The sequence below is a fragment of the Epinephelus fuscoguttatus genome, linkage group LG5, assembly GCF_011397635.1.
Source record: "Epinephelus fuscoguttatus linkage group LG5, E.fuscoguttatus.final_Chr_v1".
Classification (NCBI taxonomy): domain Eukaryota; kingdom Metazoa; phylum Chordata; class Actinopteri; order Perciformes; family Serranidae; genus Epinephelus; species Epinephelus fuscoguttatus.
In genome coordinates, this window is record NC_064756.1 from 7,511,446 (window position 1) to 7,530,510 (window position 19,065).

At 41.1% G+C, this 19,065-nt stretch overlaps 1 protein-coding gene across 1 annotated transcript in view; it reads right to left on the reverse strand.

The window, feature by feature from the left end:
- The window catches only part of LOC125888249 (calsyntenin-2-like), a 377,475-nt gene that overhangs the window by 4,590 nt on the left and 353,820 nt on the right, over positions 1 to 19,065 (reverse strand). Inside the window, exons 12-16 of the mRNA XM_049575486.1 lie at positions 16,773 to 16,984; positions 9,825 to 9,995; positions 9,454 to 9,599; positions 6,262 to 6,385; positions 203 to 387 (exon numbers count right to left, since the gene is read on the reverse strand). Of these exons, the coding sequence (XP_049431443.1) occupies positions 203 to 387; positions 6,262 to 6,385; positions 9,454 to 9,599; positions 9,825 to 9,995; positions 16,773 to 16,984 (838 nt within the window). The remainder of the gene's footprint in view (positions 1 to 202; positions 388 to 6,261; positions 6,386 to 9,453; positions 9,600 to 9,824; positions 9,996 to 16,772; positions 16,985 to 19,065) is intronic.

The following is a 19,065-nucleotide window of genomic DNA, read 5'->3' on the forward strand; positions in this document are numbered from 1 at the left end:
GAAACTAAATGATCAGAAATGAGTATTAATAGTAAGAAAGTATAATAATATCTCCAGATAAATGTGAGAGCAGAGCATGAGGATATCTATTTTTCTCTTGGAGATATTCCAGTCACTAATGCTTTTTAGTTATCTCCTAATCTGTCATATTCCCCGCCCTGACAGCATCCTTCCACACTCCTCCCAGTCCCCGCCCTCCTACCTCCATCGGGTTAACAGTGATCGTCAGAGCCGAGTCGTCCCAGGTCACGTCCGCCTCTTTAGCCGTCTCTGCCAGCTTGACCTCCTGCTGGTGGGTCAGGTGGATGCGATAGATGCCCAGCACCACAACCACCACCAGAGCAGCGATACACATCACAATTACAACAGTGGCGGCACTCGGCATGGCTGAGGATGAGAAGAGCGAGAGAGTGAGAGTAAGAGAAATGGAATGGACTGTTACTTGAGTCACTCCATATGCTTTCATTAATATCCACCACATTGTCGACCTCTATTCAGTTCATTTTTTAAAAAGTATTTTGGTCAGAAGACGTTCACTAGGTAAGAATTATTTTGTTGGAACATGTGTGTTTGGATTCACACTTTTCACATACGTTAAGGTCCAGTGTGTAGGGTTTAGGATGACATACTGACATAAATGGTATAATCCCCTTAAAATAAGATTTATTATGTTGCTGTTACCTTAGAATCAGCTGTTTATATCTACATAGGGAGCAGGTTCTAATCTACTCAGTCCACCATGTTGCACTGCCTAAAACTGACAAACCAGACCAACGCAGCCTCACTCCTAAATTGTCAAGATCCGGTGCTTGGGCAGTGACTTGCGGCGTCAGACACCAACGAAAAAGCTGTCCTTTAACATTGGCATGATATGCAGCCGGTTGCTGTTATATTGTAGTTAAATGGTGCTTGGCGGATTCAGGGGGAAACGTGACGAGACAAGAACTGAAGTTAAGGTGGCGAAAGTCTGAGTGGGGCGGGCTGGAGGGGTGGTAGATGTATCCAACAAACACAGGCTTTCACCTGGGAGAGCAGTATTCGCATCGCGTAAGATTCTAAAGCCAAACCCTGTTCTTTTTTCCTAAACCCAACCACGTGCTTTAGACGTTGGTGCAAAAAACACATCAATTTGCACTTTTGTATGTACCGGCCTAGTGCGGTTAGTTTCAAAGAGACTGTATGTAAACAGTAAATTTCCTGTAAAAAACGGAAGTGTATATTCAAAGAAGACAATGCATGTAACAGGCTGAAGTTGACACAGTGTCCCAGAACGTCAACAACCAACGCACCCAGGGTACCTTTCACTTCGTATCTGGACGTGAAAAGTCCATGAGCAAATGTTGATATGTTACGAGATCGGAGTGAGAATGTGTTGACCAAACACTGGCTCTAGATAGAACCATTTACGTTCCCACATCGGCCACTTTAGTTCGCAGCCCCTCCACGACAAGCCAAACAGCATCTGAAAATGCTGATTTGGAACGTGAAACTGCTTTATTCAGTGTTTCTAGCAGTTTAAATCACCTGGTCTGTTTGTTTTAAAGAGGAGGAGACCTCTGCAGATAATTCGGCTCCCGGTTAAAAACCTTCTGCACATCTGGATTTTAAGTTATCAAAGACAAAAGGTGAACCCAGAGTAGCAGGTGCTTTGCAAGTGGCCTGTCTGCAACAAGCCAAAGAGCATTGGAGAACGATGCTGAAACTGTAACGTAACTGTAATGTGAAACTGCTTTATTCAATGTTTTTACCAGATTTAATCACCCAGTCTGTTTGTTCTGGGGAGGAAGAGAGACCTCTGTGGATAATTCAGCTCAGTAAAAACATCATGAACAATGAACACAGAAATTTCATCTGGTTGCAATCTGCAATCCTCACTGTTTGGTGCCACTAAATCCTACACACTGTTCCTTAAAAGACAAACTCCAGTAATCTAGTATTGCCCTTTCACCATGAGGCAGTTGGGGAATGTGCAAAAGGCAAATTTAAAGAAAAAAAAAACAAAAAAACAAAAAACAGCAGCAGAGGCTGATATATCCTGAATTAGTCCATGACAAGGAGCAGGAGAAGGGGTACTACACATCCCATAATGCAACTCAGCAGCATCTTTCCATCCCTGCCCACATCTCTTACACTCCACACCCCAGTCGCAACACACGCTCTCCAGCCCGGCTATAGATGAATCATTGTTCTTTTCTTTTTCTTGCTGAAGCTGAGGCTTCTCTTCAGCTGCTGTTGTGGTTATATGGCACCCTGGATATTGATTGCCTTTTGTGATACCCTATTGATTTTTTGAATATGTTTTTCTCATGTTATCGTACAAAAGGCCTTTTTAAACTTTAAAGAGCACGATGATTGCGATCTTTAATTATTGTTGTGACAGCTTATTGATTTTTCTGATACTGTAATTTTACTTTTTGGCCTGTTTTCAGTGTATTTTTATCCCCACACTGATCAATACCTGCGGTGTGGCTCTTGGGATAGTGATGTCAGTCAGTCTGTCAGTCTGCCTGTCTGTCCATCACTTTGGTCCAGACTGAAATACCTCAACAGCTATTGATCGACTGCCATGAAAGGTTGTTCAAACAGTTATGTCCCACTCAGGATGAATTGTAATAACTTCAGTGATGCCCTGACTTTTCTGTTATCAGGCGAAAACTTTGACCACTGGTGCACCTTTCTGTCTGCGCAGTGATAAGGTTAGCGGCTGTAGTTTGGTAGAAAGAAAATAGTTCCTACATGAAACTGCTCTGTGAATTATCTAGAGCAACTAGGTCGTGATTTCTGGAAAGAGACGCTGCTGTTTCTGGGGACTTTTAGCATCACAGTCCAAGTGCTGTGTAGATGCATTATATTTGAGGAAAGGCAGACATCTCTACGGCTGATAGCACCAACACTCAGCAACTCGCGCCAAAGCAAACCAGATTGACAAATTGCGCTAAAATATAACATGTTTTTTTTTTTAATTTTGGGGTGGACTGTCCCTTTAAGTTTCCCTTAACTTACAGATTGTTTTAAAAAAAAACAAAAAACAACTTAAACACTTAATTAAGGTCCCAGCGCAGTACATGGCTGCAGTGATGTATCATAAGCCCTATTTAGCAGCATAACCACAACACACATTGAGGGATTTCTCTTGATCTAAAATGCTTCTCTCCCCTGCTCTGATCTCCAGCCTACTGAAATAACACAACTTCTCTGCGCTTGCCCTCTCTCCACTAGTCCCTGCTGGTGTGCGTGTGTGCGTGTGTGCGTGTGTGCATGTGTGTGTGTGTGTGTGTGTGTGTGTGTGTGTGTTTAACGAGAGTGAGACTCACAGAGGACTCTTCAGATGATCATTTGATTCAGTCTAGTTCCCTAGATTTTCACACTAAATCCACGGCCTTTGATCTTCCTCGCAGTGAAGCTTCATGCAGCCCCTTAGAGTAACTTGGGTGAGTGTAAATGCGCACGCACACACACACACACACACACACACACACACACACACACACTGACGTTTTCCTTTGACTTTGTACTCCACATATAGAATTATATCATCTGAAACATTCACGTGCTACAAACACGCCACGGCTGAAGCTACAACTACAAATCTATGTTTTTCATGCAGGCAGACATGCACCCACACACACACACACACACACACACACACACTCACACAAACTCTCTGGGCTGTTAACAGCATTGGCCACTGAGCTCTCCAGGACTCTAAGTAGAATCCATTAGAGTCTGATGAATAATTAAATCCAGTGTGGTAGATTAAGACCAATGTCTCTCCTCCTCACCATGTTCTCTTTACTTTAGATCACTCATATGCACCGAGGGAGGGGAATAACCCCGCTGCATCATTTGAGAGGGGCCCCTCTTTCGGCTGCGCCCTATCACTGAGGACCGCTGTGTGAGAGCAGCAGTCAGATGAACAGAACCATAAACAAACTAGAAAGCGAAACCGAATGTTCCCTTGGATCTCAGACGTGTTTACCCCAGGATGGATAGCTGACATAAACACTCTTTCCAGGCTCATTTCTTCTACAGCTGTGGCTCAATGGTTAGCAAGAAGCTCCTGGGTCTGATCCTCAGCACTTCTCCACCCGTCCTTGAAGGTGTCCAAGTGCCCATCAGTGTTTTGTGAAATCGTCTCGTACATTTAGTCACATTAAGGCTTAATCCCACACACCCCTCGCATCTACAGCTAAGTCCATACTGCTCTTTTTTGCATTTTCACATCTGAGGGGAGGGTGTCCCCATTTTTGTTGGGGTAAAGGGGTAGGGCAAAGTGTTAGGGCTACAGCTGAGGGTGTACAGGGACACATTTCAAACGGACTGTTGTGAAAAATTATTGGCGAGATGGCTGCACTAGCAACAAAAGAACCCCACTATGTATTTTCTTAGTTAATAAAGATCTAGAAATTACCATAACCATTTTATTATCTTGCTTTAATGTCTTTTCAATGCATTATGGTATTTTTCTTTATGACAGGCACGATAAAAAACTACGCTCATGAGTACGCTCATGTTTCGGTAGCTAACTAGCAAGGTAGCTAACGCTTCATTTATACTGCTAAACTGTGCATGACAGTCCTGCACTTTGACATATTTCCTTGTCGCATTTCCCCCTTTGATGGCATGCAACACTTCAAAAGCCTATTTTACACTGCCAGATTTTCGGCAGATGTTAGGCCGTTTTGCTGGCAAGCTGCAAGCGTTTAGACACACAGAGCCGGATTGGCGAGTTGATCTGAGGTGCCCAATTTTCCGCCTCGCAGGGTAGTCATATTGGCAGAACCTTTTTGGTTTAAACAGACCGAGGTGGCCCTCTGCAACAGGAGGGACTGTTGATGACTTGTGGGAGGAGCTGTTGATGACGCCGCACGTGTGAGCCACTGGCGGTGGATAAACAGGAAACAGCTGATAGCAGGAATGAGCGAGCAGCTAGTAGCAAGAGGGAAAGGCAAACCTGAAAGACACTGTAAAGATGGGGAACTGGGGAGACAAGGAATTGCGCACCCTCCTTGTCCTCGCAAACGAAGAGGCCATTAACTGTCAGATGACGGGGACGGTGAAGAACGGGCAAACTTACGAGAGAATCACCGAAGGACTGACTAGACGCAGCTTCCCTCCCACGTCACTGTTTACGTCACACGCTGAGCTACACGTTTTGTTACTTGCTCACGCCCCCCATTGCCCCGAAAAGGCACATTCTGTATAAACAAAAGTAGGTAGGTGGCATTTTGCTGCACTCCCCGATTTTGTTTTTATACTGCCAATGCTGAAAGAAGACTGATTGGGCTTTCCTAGGAATTTGCACAATTCCTGTCTAAAAAGGGCTTGTGTCTCCACCTAGCCATCGCTTCTTCTTATCATTAATATCCAGTGTTTGTGACTATGGTTCTGGGGCTTTGTGTCAATCAATCACTTAATCCACAAACTATATGAACCTTTGACATGAACCTGTGGAAGTTTGTCATGCCGTCCCTCCAAGATTTCGCAGGCTGGTTTTGGGACTGTTGTGGCCTGAGATGTCTGATTTTATGGCAGCTTTCTGAAAAATTTGCAATGCACGTCATGCTGTTTTTAGATGGTTTTTGAAATGAAATTGCGAGGACAGGTGAAAATTGCATAATTAGTTGCTGCGCTGTCTCAGATTCTGAGACAGTTTCTGTTTCCCACAGACTAAGAATCTATCTGTAATGGTTGGAGGGGCTGTTACTGTTGTTTGATGCAGTGTTTAAGGACCATCAGCAGATAACATCTAACAGCGAGCTATTAGATGGTCCCAATAATCTCATACTGACACCAAAATGGCTCGACTCTGTCATTAAACCTGTTAATAACCACTGGGTAATGTTAGGTGTGTGATGCTAAAGTTAGCCCTGACAGAACTATCCCAGGGTACTCTCATGATAGAGATAAAAAGAATCAATAAACTGCACACAGATCTACAATGAAATCAGAATTTACTTTTTTAAATAGTCAAATCTGTAGTAAAGCTGGGGTGACTGGGCAAAACTGCATGCTTACCACATCCTGGAGGAACTGATTAAGCGGCATTTGCGAACCTCTGCTATAGACTGTTAAACATTGCTACCTCACTCCTCTGTAGCTCTGCTGATAATACTGTATCTCAGTGTAATGTGATGTGATCTGACCTGACAGGGTGGGATATTAATATGCCAGGAGATAAGAATGGAACAAATGAAATAAGAAAGGACAAAATTAATCTAACACAAATGTTTACAAAGGAATTAGAGAGTGTTTTCCTACCTGAGCCGTGGCTGGGGTACAGGTCATGAATCATAGATGGATGGTGGACCACTTGCATGTACTGAGGCGGGGCTATCATGTGATTGACATGCTCCCCTGACTCCGAACTGTGCAGTACGCTCACCTGGTTGGGAACAGATGAAGCAGAAGTGATGATTTGTTGAGATATATTTTACAATTTGTCCCACTGTCTCCCGTCTGTATGTCTAAACTAGCCTTTACTCATCCACATTATATAGTGAGGGCAGAATAAAGTAAAGATTTTAGAGAGAGGCCAGGAGAAATGGGGATGTAATGCAATCTATTTATGCCTTTTGGGGGACAGGGTCAGCTCAATACAGGAAATTAAATGTAAACTAGATTCACTGACACCCTCCAAGGTTCCAACTGTGTCTAGTGAAACATTGTGTTCTCTCCAATAAACACCAAAGACTGTATGAATAAGTCAAACAGTGTTCAGACCGGGGACAGAAACAAACTGTGGACATGTTGAGCTGATTTTGGCACATCGTCAAGTAAGAACGGTGTAAAACAGGTGTACGTGAGAAGCCTGATTTAGTGTCCAGTGTTGCAGTGTGCCTTTTTATTGATGTGTTGAACCAGGCTGTGTCTGTGTGTCTAGCTGCTGTTTAAGGTGTACTCGTGCCCCAAAATCTAAAGGTGACTGTGCAGAATTTAATGAGCACATTTTAACTGGAAGGTTCATATTAACAAGGCTGGTCACAACTAGAGTTTCTATAAGGTTTCCATTAAACTGAGCTTGAGTGTGCAAATAAAAGTGTTGCCAGACATCTGGGCTGAGTCAGCTCTTTGCCATCTCAAGCAGGTCCAGCTGGTTGTAAGACGCAGCATTGTCTCTACTGACAACTTGCCGTTACTGAACTATCGCTGACTATCACAAGCAATATTAATGATTTTTAAAAATAGCTTCATTTTTGCAAATTAAGTGCAATGTCATCTGTTATTTTGGAGCTGCCTGTCAGCCCCAGGGATATTTGCTTCAATTGTCACTCCTTATAGGAATGCATGAAACCATGGATGGATAACTGAACAGTACAGGGCACAGACCCAGGGACTCAAAGTGTCAGCAGCCCCCTGGCCTTCACCTGCAAAATGGTGTGAACTTGAATTAACATTTATTGACCAGTTTGAGACTCAAAATGATGACAAAGAGATGCAAAGGAACTACTAAGTGACACAAAACAACCACAAAAGGATACAAAATGGTTAAACCAAATGACAAAATATGGCACAAATATGCCACAAAGAAGCACAAAATGACTTCAAGGGGACACAAAACAACTAGTTAGGTAAACAAAATGACCAAACATGACACAAATATATCTAAAAGAAACACAAATATGCCTTAAAGAGACAAAGAACAACAACTAAGATATACCAAATGACCGAACATGACACAAATATGCATTGAAGAGACACAAAATGACTTCAAGGAGACACAAAACAACTAGTTAGGTAAACAAAATGACCAAACATGACACAAATATATCTAAAAGAAACACAAATATGCCTTAAAGAGACAAAGAACAACAACTAAGATATACCAAATGACCGAACATGACACAAATATGCATTGAAGAGACACAAAATGACTTCAAAGAGACACAAAACAACTAGTTAGGTAAACAAAATGACCAAACATGACACAAATATATCTAAAAGAGATACAAAATCACTTCAAAGAGACAAAAAACAACAACTAAGGTAAACTACAACAATGACACAAATACGCCTAAAAGAGACACAAAACAACCACAGTCCTCAACAAAATGAGCAAACATCACACAAATATGCCTAAAAGAGACAGAAAATGACTTCAAAGAGACACAAAAGAAGTACTAAGATAAACAAAATGACGAAACATGACATAAACATGCCTAAAAGAGACAGAAAATGACTTCAAAGAGACACAAAACAGCTGCAACTAGAGCACTCGGAGAGAGCGGACCTCCACCAAGCAGCTCGGATTTCCCGCCATTTTATTATTTCATCCACTTCGCTTTGACCGATCACCATCAAAATTGTATCATCTATTCTTTGTCCCATCATCAACCTTTCCTGAAAATTTCATCAAAATCCGTTCAGAACTTTTCGAGTTATTTTGCAGACAAACAGACAAACAACGGCAAAAACATAACCTCCTTGGTGGTGGTAAAGATAAACAAAATGACTAAACATGACACAAACATGCCTAGAAGAGACACAAAACAATTTCAAAGAGACAATAAAAACAACTACATGGGTAAACAACACGACCAAACATGAACCAAATTTGCACAGAAGAGACACAAAAATGGCTTTAATGTGATACAGAACAACTACTAAGATAAACAAAATGACCAAACATGAAACAAATATGCCTAAAAAAATACACAAAACGACTTTATAGACATAAAAAAAAAACAACCTATCATAAAAACATTCCTGAACAGGCACAAAATTAATTTAAAGAGACGTATAACAACTACAAAGATAAACAAAAAGACCTCCCCCAAAAAAACAAACAAACAAACTAACAAAAACCCAAATATAATATAATATAATATAATATAATATAATGTAATATATATATATATATATATATATATATATATATATATATATACATATATTTATATTTATATCATATATTGCTCCTATGTAGGTGGTGAGGCCTTTTACATGTCTATTTCTCGGGGGCCCATTGTTTCATAATCCACCTATAATCCACATAGGTTCAGTCTGCCATCTTTATTTCTACACATATTATGTAATCTGACAACTGAAAGCGCTGAGGACAATTGTATTAAACTGGATGATGTTGGTCCAGGCCTCTAATACCGCTTATAAACATTGTTATGGTCTCAAAATACAAGACTCAGCACTCCTAGCTGGCCTACAACTAAGAGTTATTTTCATTAATGATTTAATTCACAGATTTTTTCTCCATTAATTTATAAAATGTCATAAAGTAGTTCAAAAGAAATGCAGAATCTTCCAGAGCCTTGGCCAACGTCTTCAAATGGCTTGTTTTACAGACTGATAGTTAAAGCAATACCCAGAGATACTCAGATAACTTTATATATGATAAAGAATAGCAGCACATCCTCACATTTAGACAGCTGGAACCAGTGAATAAAGAAAAAAATTATTAATTCAAATCACATCAGTCAAGCCGTAGTTCTCACTGACCTCCAGGTTGAACTCGTTGCTGGTGTAGCGTCCATTGAGCTCTGAGCAGGTGAGGCGGAACCTTCTCTCTGTGAGCTGTCCGGGCTGCCAGTTATAGTAGCGCACCTGTCGGATCACCTGTTCATAGTTGGACATGGAGTCCACCCCTGTGGGAAGATGCAGCAGAGTGTTGTTGTAGTTGTTACATGTAGAAAAAGACAAGTGGAAAGTTGGAGGATAGAAACAACTTTTAGACATGGAAGCTTTAAGTAAATCTCTGGACGTGTCAGAGAGAGAGAAGCTGTTGTTGCAATAGCAGCGATGATGTTATCATGCTAACCAGCTAAGAACACATCACTAGCAGATTTGGTGCTGTTACCATAGTAACCTACCATATATGGACATGCCAGAGGTGGAGTTAGTGGCGTCCAGGTGTTTTCCAAGTAGAGCGCTGCGCAGCAGTTGGAGGGACTCCTCATCCGGCCTCAGCTCCTCCCCCAACACCAGGATGTCACAGTAGTCCAAGTTGTGAATAATCTCCTCGAGCAATCCCTGTCGACGTGCTACACACACACACACACACACACACACACACACACACACACACACACACACACACACACACAATGCTGTAATTTCTCTGATGGGCAGTTTCTGTTTGTGGTTTAGAGTATATTCTCACTGTAATGAACTGCTGCAGTTTTATTAGAAGCACATTTTTAAAAACCTCCTCCTTGACTTTTTGTTTCACTAAAATGAGTTAAACTAATAAGCGCAAACCAAATATACTGTTTCTGAGATGACCGGTGTAAATGCATGTACCCGTGCCCGACAGTCTAATTACTGCTGCCGTGCCACAACATTTGTGGGAGAGACCCCTCAACACTTTGAAGCACAATAATTCAAACAGCACAGAACACAACACACCTGCTCGTATGCTCAGACTCCAATTATTCGTCAACCCTCTGAAGACAGACAGCGCCGTGAGCTGCTGCAGTAACAAGTCCCCTCAGACAGCTCCCATCACAGCAGTGCTGGGTGGCTGCTGGGGCTCTTCGACAGCCTGCTAAGTACTAGCCTCCACCTCTCACTGCTACCCAGCTTGCTCCCTCACTGTACGCTCCCTGGGGAGGGAACCGAATATGCCCATTTAACAGCTTCCCAACGGAGAAAGTCAGATATGTGGTGTGTGTGTCTGGATGGGCGTCTCTGAGGGGGGGCAGAGATGAGGTGGAGGAAAGGGAGAAAATGAGCAAAACAAGTCGAAATAAAGTTGCGTTCCAGAAGAGAAGCTCCTGTATCGTCTTTGTGTATGAAGGCGTTCATTTTAAAGGCATGCCTGGTTTGGCATTGTTGCTTTCATTAAAGAAGGGGTTAGGAGGGACAACTTTAATGTAGCTTTACATCGCTTTATAGCCTCTGTTAGCTCTTAGTTTTGGTTGAGCGGCTAGTAAGTTTTCAAGTTTTGCAACACCAAACTAGCCTAGAAATCCAGACTCAAATCTAAAAAGATTTTGAATCTGGCCCTCATGATACACCCTTCCTACCCAAGGGGCGGCACTAACTCAGGCATATAAAATGCTGCTGCACGCAACTGGATAGCATGATGGCCAATCACAGCAAAAAACAAGGTGACATATTCATTGCACTAAGCCCCATTTGTTTGCCGACCAGTGGGGGATAACTGATATTATGCTTTTGCCGTATCCCGTCGGCAAAATGGCAAAAATGTCCTTCCTGGAAGCGAAGGCTTCTAGGGCAGTTTTCTGTTCCTCTCTCAAGGAAAAAGATAAGTGTAGTTGGCTTAGCGTTTCTTGCAAAGCTAAATTGAATGGATGCGGCCCTTCGGCAGCTGCCATCTTGGCTGTTTACTTTTCGAATCCTACGGCGCAGCACTGTCCTCATCGTGTTACGCCCGCCCAGAGCCCGCCTCTGTCAGATAGACTGATCTGATTGGTCCGATAGGCGATTTAGCGGGCTCTGCTCGTCGGGGCCAGATCCCTGTGCACTGCAAATTTAAATTTGCTGGGGGTGGGGCATCTGGATTTCCAGGTTAGCACCAAATTGGAAACAGACTAAATTAGTGACTAGCAGTTAAACATAGTGGAGCTTTTAACCACTAAAGAGACAGAATTTTTTACTCAGAATTTGATGAAAAAAAAGAAAAAAAAAGCAGTGAATATTTGACTAACATTTGTCCGGCGGCCAGAAACGCATTATAAATGAATGCTAAGGTTGCTCTGTGTCTGCTGGATGTTTAAAAGAGCCAATGTTTGTTCACTGAAAACACCTTGTAAGGTGACTATAGGGCAGAGGTGTGTGTGTGTATCAGCTTGTTATGGAGTTTTTCTGATCCAAATTATTCAATACAAATAATAATGATAATCAATAGTAAGAACTAAACTAGCCTACTGTAATGCAGCTTTAAATATCTCTTTATTAGAGTGCTGTGTTTTCATTAAACCAGCCTTTTTCTGCTGCTGCTCAGTTGACTCGTAAGCAACAAAGCAGCATACTGTTATTCAATCAGTACACTTGGTTTGGTTTGGCTGCACCAGGATTAGTTGGTCTTGTATGACCAGAGGCTTATAGTGGCTAATTTTAGCTCAACTCCACAAAGAAGGTCATATAATAAAAAAACCCTAACCCAACAACAATAATTTAACACTAATTTATTATGTAACAGTTACAATAACATCCAGTAAATTTGGAGTTAGAGTCAATCATTTTCTCCCTAACTCCAGTAAGACACAACAGCCAGACGTTCTCTATAACTTGTTTAGGAGCGGCTGAGATTGTAACTACAATGGGAATAGCTGGTCCACCTCAACATCCCACTTAAAGTGCACTTGGTCAGGTTCTAATGGGAGGCTAACTTTGCTTGCTAACTTTGGGGCTAACCCCCTTCAGGTGGCAAGCAAGATGCAGGAACTTGACTTGGGTCTTAAGGAGTTGTTGCATTTATTTACAGTCAAATAGCCTGAACACACACTGCACTAATACATTTAACTTCATGCTCTCTGCTCTAGCTGCTGCAGCTTCACCGTCTCGTCACTGGCACATGCAAGCTCTTCCGCTCTCTGTTAGTGCAATGTGTAGTGCCTTTAAGGGAGGTTTAAGGGGGTTTATAGTTTATAGAAAATGTACCAGTCACAACCTGATGGTGTGCCTCTGTCTTCCATCTTTAGGTTCCAATTCCCTCAGCCAGATCACCTGATATTGATGTCTTTAAAGCTGCTAACTACCACGAAATGGAGGTGAATTAAATGTACCATTAACCTGTAAGTACAACTTGAGGCCACAGTGGGCGCTGTTTCGCAAAGGTCACATTGTCTGACTGTAAGATATAATGTACCTTCCCAAAAATTCAACTTTATTCTTTCATTTTTCTTTCATTTGCAAAACGCATGCTGTTACATGTTAAACCACAGGAGGGAAAGATATTATTATAACAGCCTGTGTGCTTTTTTATTCAATTTATTGGTTGGTTTAATCGTAATAATTCATGGTTGCAGTTGAGGCTTGTCACAGACTGTTCCTCAGTCTGGTGCGTACTTTGCCCTGCTTGGTGTTACATGCTGCTTTGACTTGAATGGAGAACCAAAGAAAGAGCTGACACAAGTTAGTACACTGTAGTAGTACAGCCTGAGAGCAGGACTGTCCCAGGAACAGTTTGTACTACACTGAGGGTGAGATGGAAATAAAGAACTGGGTTCCTTAGACAGAATTACAAAGAGGAGAAAAGAAACAGAGAGAGACTGGGAGAGCTGCTGAAACGGAAGCTAAAGAAAAAAACTCTAAAGCACAGCAGAAGACGAGACAGAACAGGAGACAACTGTAAAGAACATGGGTCAAAATGTTGAGTATTAACGACGAGTTCACAAGAGAATTGATGACCTTGACTTTGAGTAAAGGCATCGGAGTGAGCCTTGAAAAGATACTGTAGTAAAAGATGGAGAGAGGAGCGATGGAGTGCTGAGCACGCTCAATAAAAAGACAAATGAATGACAGAGAGAGACAAAGCATAGAAGAGGGCGAGGGGGTGATTAACAGGGTCCAAAAGAAACTTACTGCATGCCCTGCAAAAGAAATATGTGATTTATCTGAAATCCTTTAAGCCCCGAGAGAACACAAAATCTGTTCATTATGGAACTTCACCGTGCCTCCCTCTCCCACACACACACTCTCTCCTCATTTCTCTTTTCCCTTTCTTTCCATTTCTGTGTCTTTCTCTGGCTTCCAGCTAATCTCTTCCCCCCAGCTGCAGTCTCTATTTCACCAGCAGAAAGAGCTCCACCGACTCCTGAAAGCAATGCCACTTTCTGCTCTTCTTCCTTCGCCGCATTACACACAATGGAGAGCTAAAACCTCCCTCTCGCTCTGCTTATCTGCCCCTAATTGGCCGCCAGCGGCAGGGGCCCGGGGCCGAGGCGGGTTGTCCCTGCCTCGGTGGTCAGATCGTTGGACGAGACTAGAGACGTCGGGATTTAAATGTCATACTCATTTTGGCGACGGTCAAGGCGGTGTGACCCTGGGAATGAGTCTTGTGGTAGGTGAAAGTCTTACTCAGCAGGAGGGCGTCTGCAGTCACACGGGGACAGATAGGAGAGTGGAGGGACTGTACAGCAGCAAATTGACTCAACATATTGGCGAGGCCGGCAGAGGCTGTAGCTTACACTGTAGATTACTGCTGACGAGAAGGGCACGTGTCCTCAGCTGTATCTCATAGTGTTACAATACAGCTGTAAGTGCAAACCAGTGGTACAAATATGTATTTCAAGTAAAAGTTTTGTACTCATGTTCAACATGACTGTGACGAGTACTTCTTCCTTTTACTCCTACTTCATTATGTTAGACCAGTGTTTCCCAGCTGGTCCAGATTTCTCCTTAGTCATTAATTCAAAGTCCACGCAGGTAAAAACATTCAGAGTCACACTTGCGTCCAGCCATGTCGTCAAGCTAGTTTGCTGTCTCTGTTAAATAGCTGTCCGTTAGTCACTCACTCGACGGCTGAAAATGGCACTTCAAAATAAAAGCTCTGTGCTGAAAATTCACTGTACTTAAAAGTAAAGTGGGTTTCTTACAAATATGACATGTTTGCAAGCAACTTGCAGTCCATTCGGAATGGGTCAGCGACCCACTTTTGGAGTGCGACCCACCAGTTGGGAGCCACTGCATTAGAGAAAATACTGTACTTCATCTCAGTTATATGAAAGCTATAGTAAGTGGTCACTTATTGAGTTTGTACAAACAAAAGATGTTGTCATTATACGAAAATAGACAAACTAAATCATTAAAATGCTGCTTACTTGTCTGTGCAATAGTTATAATAATGCTATACTGTAATGCAGGGATACTGAACTTGCTTTGCCTGGGGGCCACTTTCGCATAATGACAGGTGGCCAGGGGCCAGTCGCAGCAGCGCTGCACAGTTCAGATGAATGCAGGGGCTTTTCTAGGATTTGAGGGTCCTCCCTTTTTGATAAACAGGCTCTATTTTTATGCTTTTTTTTTTTTTTTTTTTTTAAAAATGCACACTGGCCCCTGATTTATATTGATATTACAAGAAAAAAAATCAGTGTGACTCAATTTATTTTCATTGTGTATTACAGAATGAGAGAGTGGGCTACCTGGCACTGAATCTTGGGCCAGATTCGGCCCGTGTCCCGCAGGTTGAGTATCCCTTCTACAAAGGACAGTAATATAATTTTACTGTTAATACTTGAATTGCAGTTTGCCAAACTTACCTTTTTACTTTTAAAGACAGTGAAATACATTTTTATCAATTATTTTTTTATTAAGTTTTAATCCAGTGTCTTTGTGTCAAATATGTAAAAAAAAATCATGGATGTAATAAAAGAACTGAACATCAGAGTCCATGCCAGATGGCATTCATTTAATGAAAATTACTCACAAGAGATTATGTTTAAACTCGGAGGTGACCTGTCAACAGTTTTACAGAAGTATCTTTTATATTGATGGTCCTTAGAGAAATGCTTTTTTAAGTGCAGGGGCTTTTTTATTGTTTAATCGACAGCAAGGCTGATGGAAAGTTATTTGGGGTGACTAGCTGACCTTGGCCATTACACAATGTGTCATAGGCAAGCAGGAACCTCCTGGGCTGACAAATTAAACCAACGTGGAAGTGCCAAAAACTGCAGTTCCTCAAATGGCCACTTGAGGCTGGCTCCAAAACAAAGTCAGTCTCTTTAGACAACCATGTTAAATGCCCAACTTTGGGGGATGAATCTTTACATAACTCACCCATTTTAATTATATCAAGGCCCAAAATTACACATATTTAAGGATGGGCAATGTTGAGTGACGGGCTGTCTGCGAGACATTGCTACATCTGTGAATCAGATCTACCCCTTGCTCCTCTACAGCTATGCCCTCTCATCCAAATATAGTCACCTTTGGCTACTAAAAACCAAGATGGCGACGGCTGAAATGCCAAACTTGAGGCTTCAAACAGGAGTCCACAACCAAAGGGTGGCATAACGTAGCTACATTCATCATTTTATACAGTCTATGGTTGTAGGTGGCTAGCAGAGTGTCTTCATGGGTTGGAGGTGTGTATTTAGATCTCAGTTGGCAGAGCCTTTGTCACATTACAGGAGATAGAGATGCTTGAAATTCAGATTATATTGTATTTTATTGTGTCTGTTCATACTTGTACTCAAGCATTTGAATACTCCCATGCTTCTGAACTTTTTTTTCACTTGGACTCATTGGTAACTTCCTTATTGGAGTTTTGAAAACCTTTAATTCCACCAAGCTAGAGAATTACGCAATGTGAGAGCAAGAGCAAAACTTTTGTTTAGTTGAGTTCACAGTTCGTGCAGCTGTACTAGATCAAAGAAATGCTCATTGTTGCTGATTTGCAGTCTCTTGAGGCTTTACGCAGTGTTTTACTTTCTCTGGAGGTTTGTTTTGATAGGGAAACAGGTGGCACTGCATGGCTATGGGACTTCATGAATGAATGAACACATTATCAATATGAAAAACTGCTGAAATATTTAGTCAAGACAGCTTTCTACCTGCAGGGAGGTATGCATCTCCCACCTTGTGAGCTAAGCTTAGACTGCTGCCTTTTGGAGCTGGAGCCTCTCACTGGGAATGTACTCTGTAAAAGTATTTTAAAATACTATGCCCTACAAGTCCGCTGCCCTGGGCCTTTTAATTTTCCCCTTTTCCCCACAGTCTGAATGCTGCAATAATATGCTGATCCCTCACTGGCTTCCCACTCTCAGACCAAATCTTTTAGTGCTGTTGATACAGATTTTTCTTCACTTGTTTTGAACTATTGCCTGAGGTCACCACCATGTAACAGTCCATACCTGCATGATGTGTGATGGCATCTGCCCTGGTGACTGTGCTGATGATGTGGAGGTCTTGGAAAAGGGCTACACCTCCTGATGCTCTGAGGTCTGAGACTGGCTTGTTTAGTCTCTCCACTCCAGTGATGGTTATCCTGGGCTCACTGGGCTGCAACACCATCACCACTGCATCGATGTCTGGGATGGTAATACAAGTGTCTTCACCAAAACACCTTGAAAAGTAAAGAAAGAAAAGACAAGATGACTGACTGAGATGTGAAAAATTAAACTGACACTGATGTCATCTGTCTGGTGTTTCTTTGTACTACAGTACATTAATTGTGTTCAGCCTTGGCTCTGAAATCTAACAAGCAACAGGGGTTTGAAGTAACAGGCACCTCAACACAGCCTGGACTAGCATCAGATGCCTCTCTAATGTTAGCATGCAGAGTCAGGCAGAGTCACGCAGAGTCAGATTAAAGACTGTGTAAAACTCCTACCTAACATACAGTGTAATAAGCATGCTTTTGGTGATAGAACATCATCTACATAACTGTTGAAACAGCAAAGTGTAGTGAGGACTTGTTTTACTTTTAATGATAGTTCTTGAAGTACAGTTTAAACATGTTAGAGGGGATTTGCTTGATATTAAAAATATTTCCAGCACATAACTCACACACAGTCGTTTTTACATCTTGATTTTTGTACAATGAAACAAACAAGGTACATGTATGAATGATATATCAACTGGTGAGCTTCACAGGCAGTTGTATCACTGCACAGAAGGTAGCGTGCATCTACTTATGGACGAGAGCCTTATGCCTATAACAGCACGAGATGTAACATCAATGGTGTCCTCCTCAGCTGAGCTGTAATGTTAGTTAGCTCAGTGGTGCTAGATGAGATAGCAACAGATGCATGCCTCATTCTGCACAGTGATATGGTCAGTGGGTGAACTTTTGTTGCCAATTGAAAAAGCTCACAACGAGATTTGTGGATTATCTTCAGTAACCGGATCATGATTTCTGAGAAGAGACACTGCTGTTGAGTTTTGCATTACATTTGAGAAATGGCAGACATCTCTCCAACACTCCAACCCGATTTCTCCAACATTTGGCATCTCACAAAAAAGCAATATACACTGAGAAACAGCACTACAGGTAAGAGGTACAATTTTGATATTGGGGTGAACTGTCCATTTATCATCTTATCATCTCCAAATGATGACAGGAAAGGTTATGTTGTAGTTTGTCACAGAAACAGGAAGTTATTACAGATATTTGGCTTAAAGCCAAAGTATAATATGATATAAATATGTCAATAAAAAAAGTCATAGTAAAGCATGATAAAAAAAAGTCATAGTGTAGTATGATTAAAAAAGTCATAGTATAGTATGATGAAAAGAAGTCATAGTTAAGAATGTTAAAAAAGTCATAGTATACAGTAGCATAATAAAAAATCATACTATAGCATGATCAAAACAATCATATTATAGCATGATAAAAAAGTCATAATATAACATGATAAAAAAGTCCTAGTATAGCATGATAAAAAAGTCATAGTATAGCATGACAAAAACGTCATAGTATAGCATGATTAAAACAATCATAGCATGATAAAAAAGTCATGGTATAGTTTTATAAAAGAGACATATCATAAAATGATAAAAAAAGTCATAGTATTGTATGGTTAAACAGCCATAGCATAGCATGATGAAAAAGTCATAGTATAGCATTTTAAAAAAAATCCTAGTATAGCAAGATAAATAAGTCATAGTATATCATGATAAAATAGCCATAGTATAGTATGATGAAAAACGTCATATTATGGCATGATAAAAAGTCCTAGTATAGCATGATAAAAAAGTCATTGTATAGCATTATAAAAAAGTCATAGTATAACATGATGAAAAAGTCATTGTATAACATGATAAAAAGTCAGTATAGCATGATAAAAAAAAGTCCTGGTATAGCATGATAAAAAAAAGTCATAGCATAGCATGATGAAAAAGTCATAGTATAGCATTTTAAAAAAATTCATAGTATAGCGAGATAAATAAGTCATAGTATATCATGATAAAATAGCCATAGTGTAGTATGATGAAAAATGTCATTGTATAACATGATAAAAAGTCATAGCATAGCATGATGAAAAAGTCATAGTATAGCATTTTAAAAAAAATCATAGTATAGCGAGATAAATAAGTCATAGTATATCATGACAAAATAGCCATAGTATAGTATGATGAAAAATGTCATATTATGGCATGATAAAAAGTCATAGTATAGAATGATAAAAAAGTCATAGTATAACA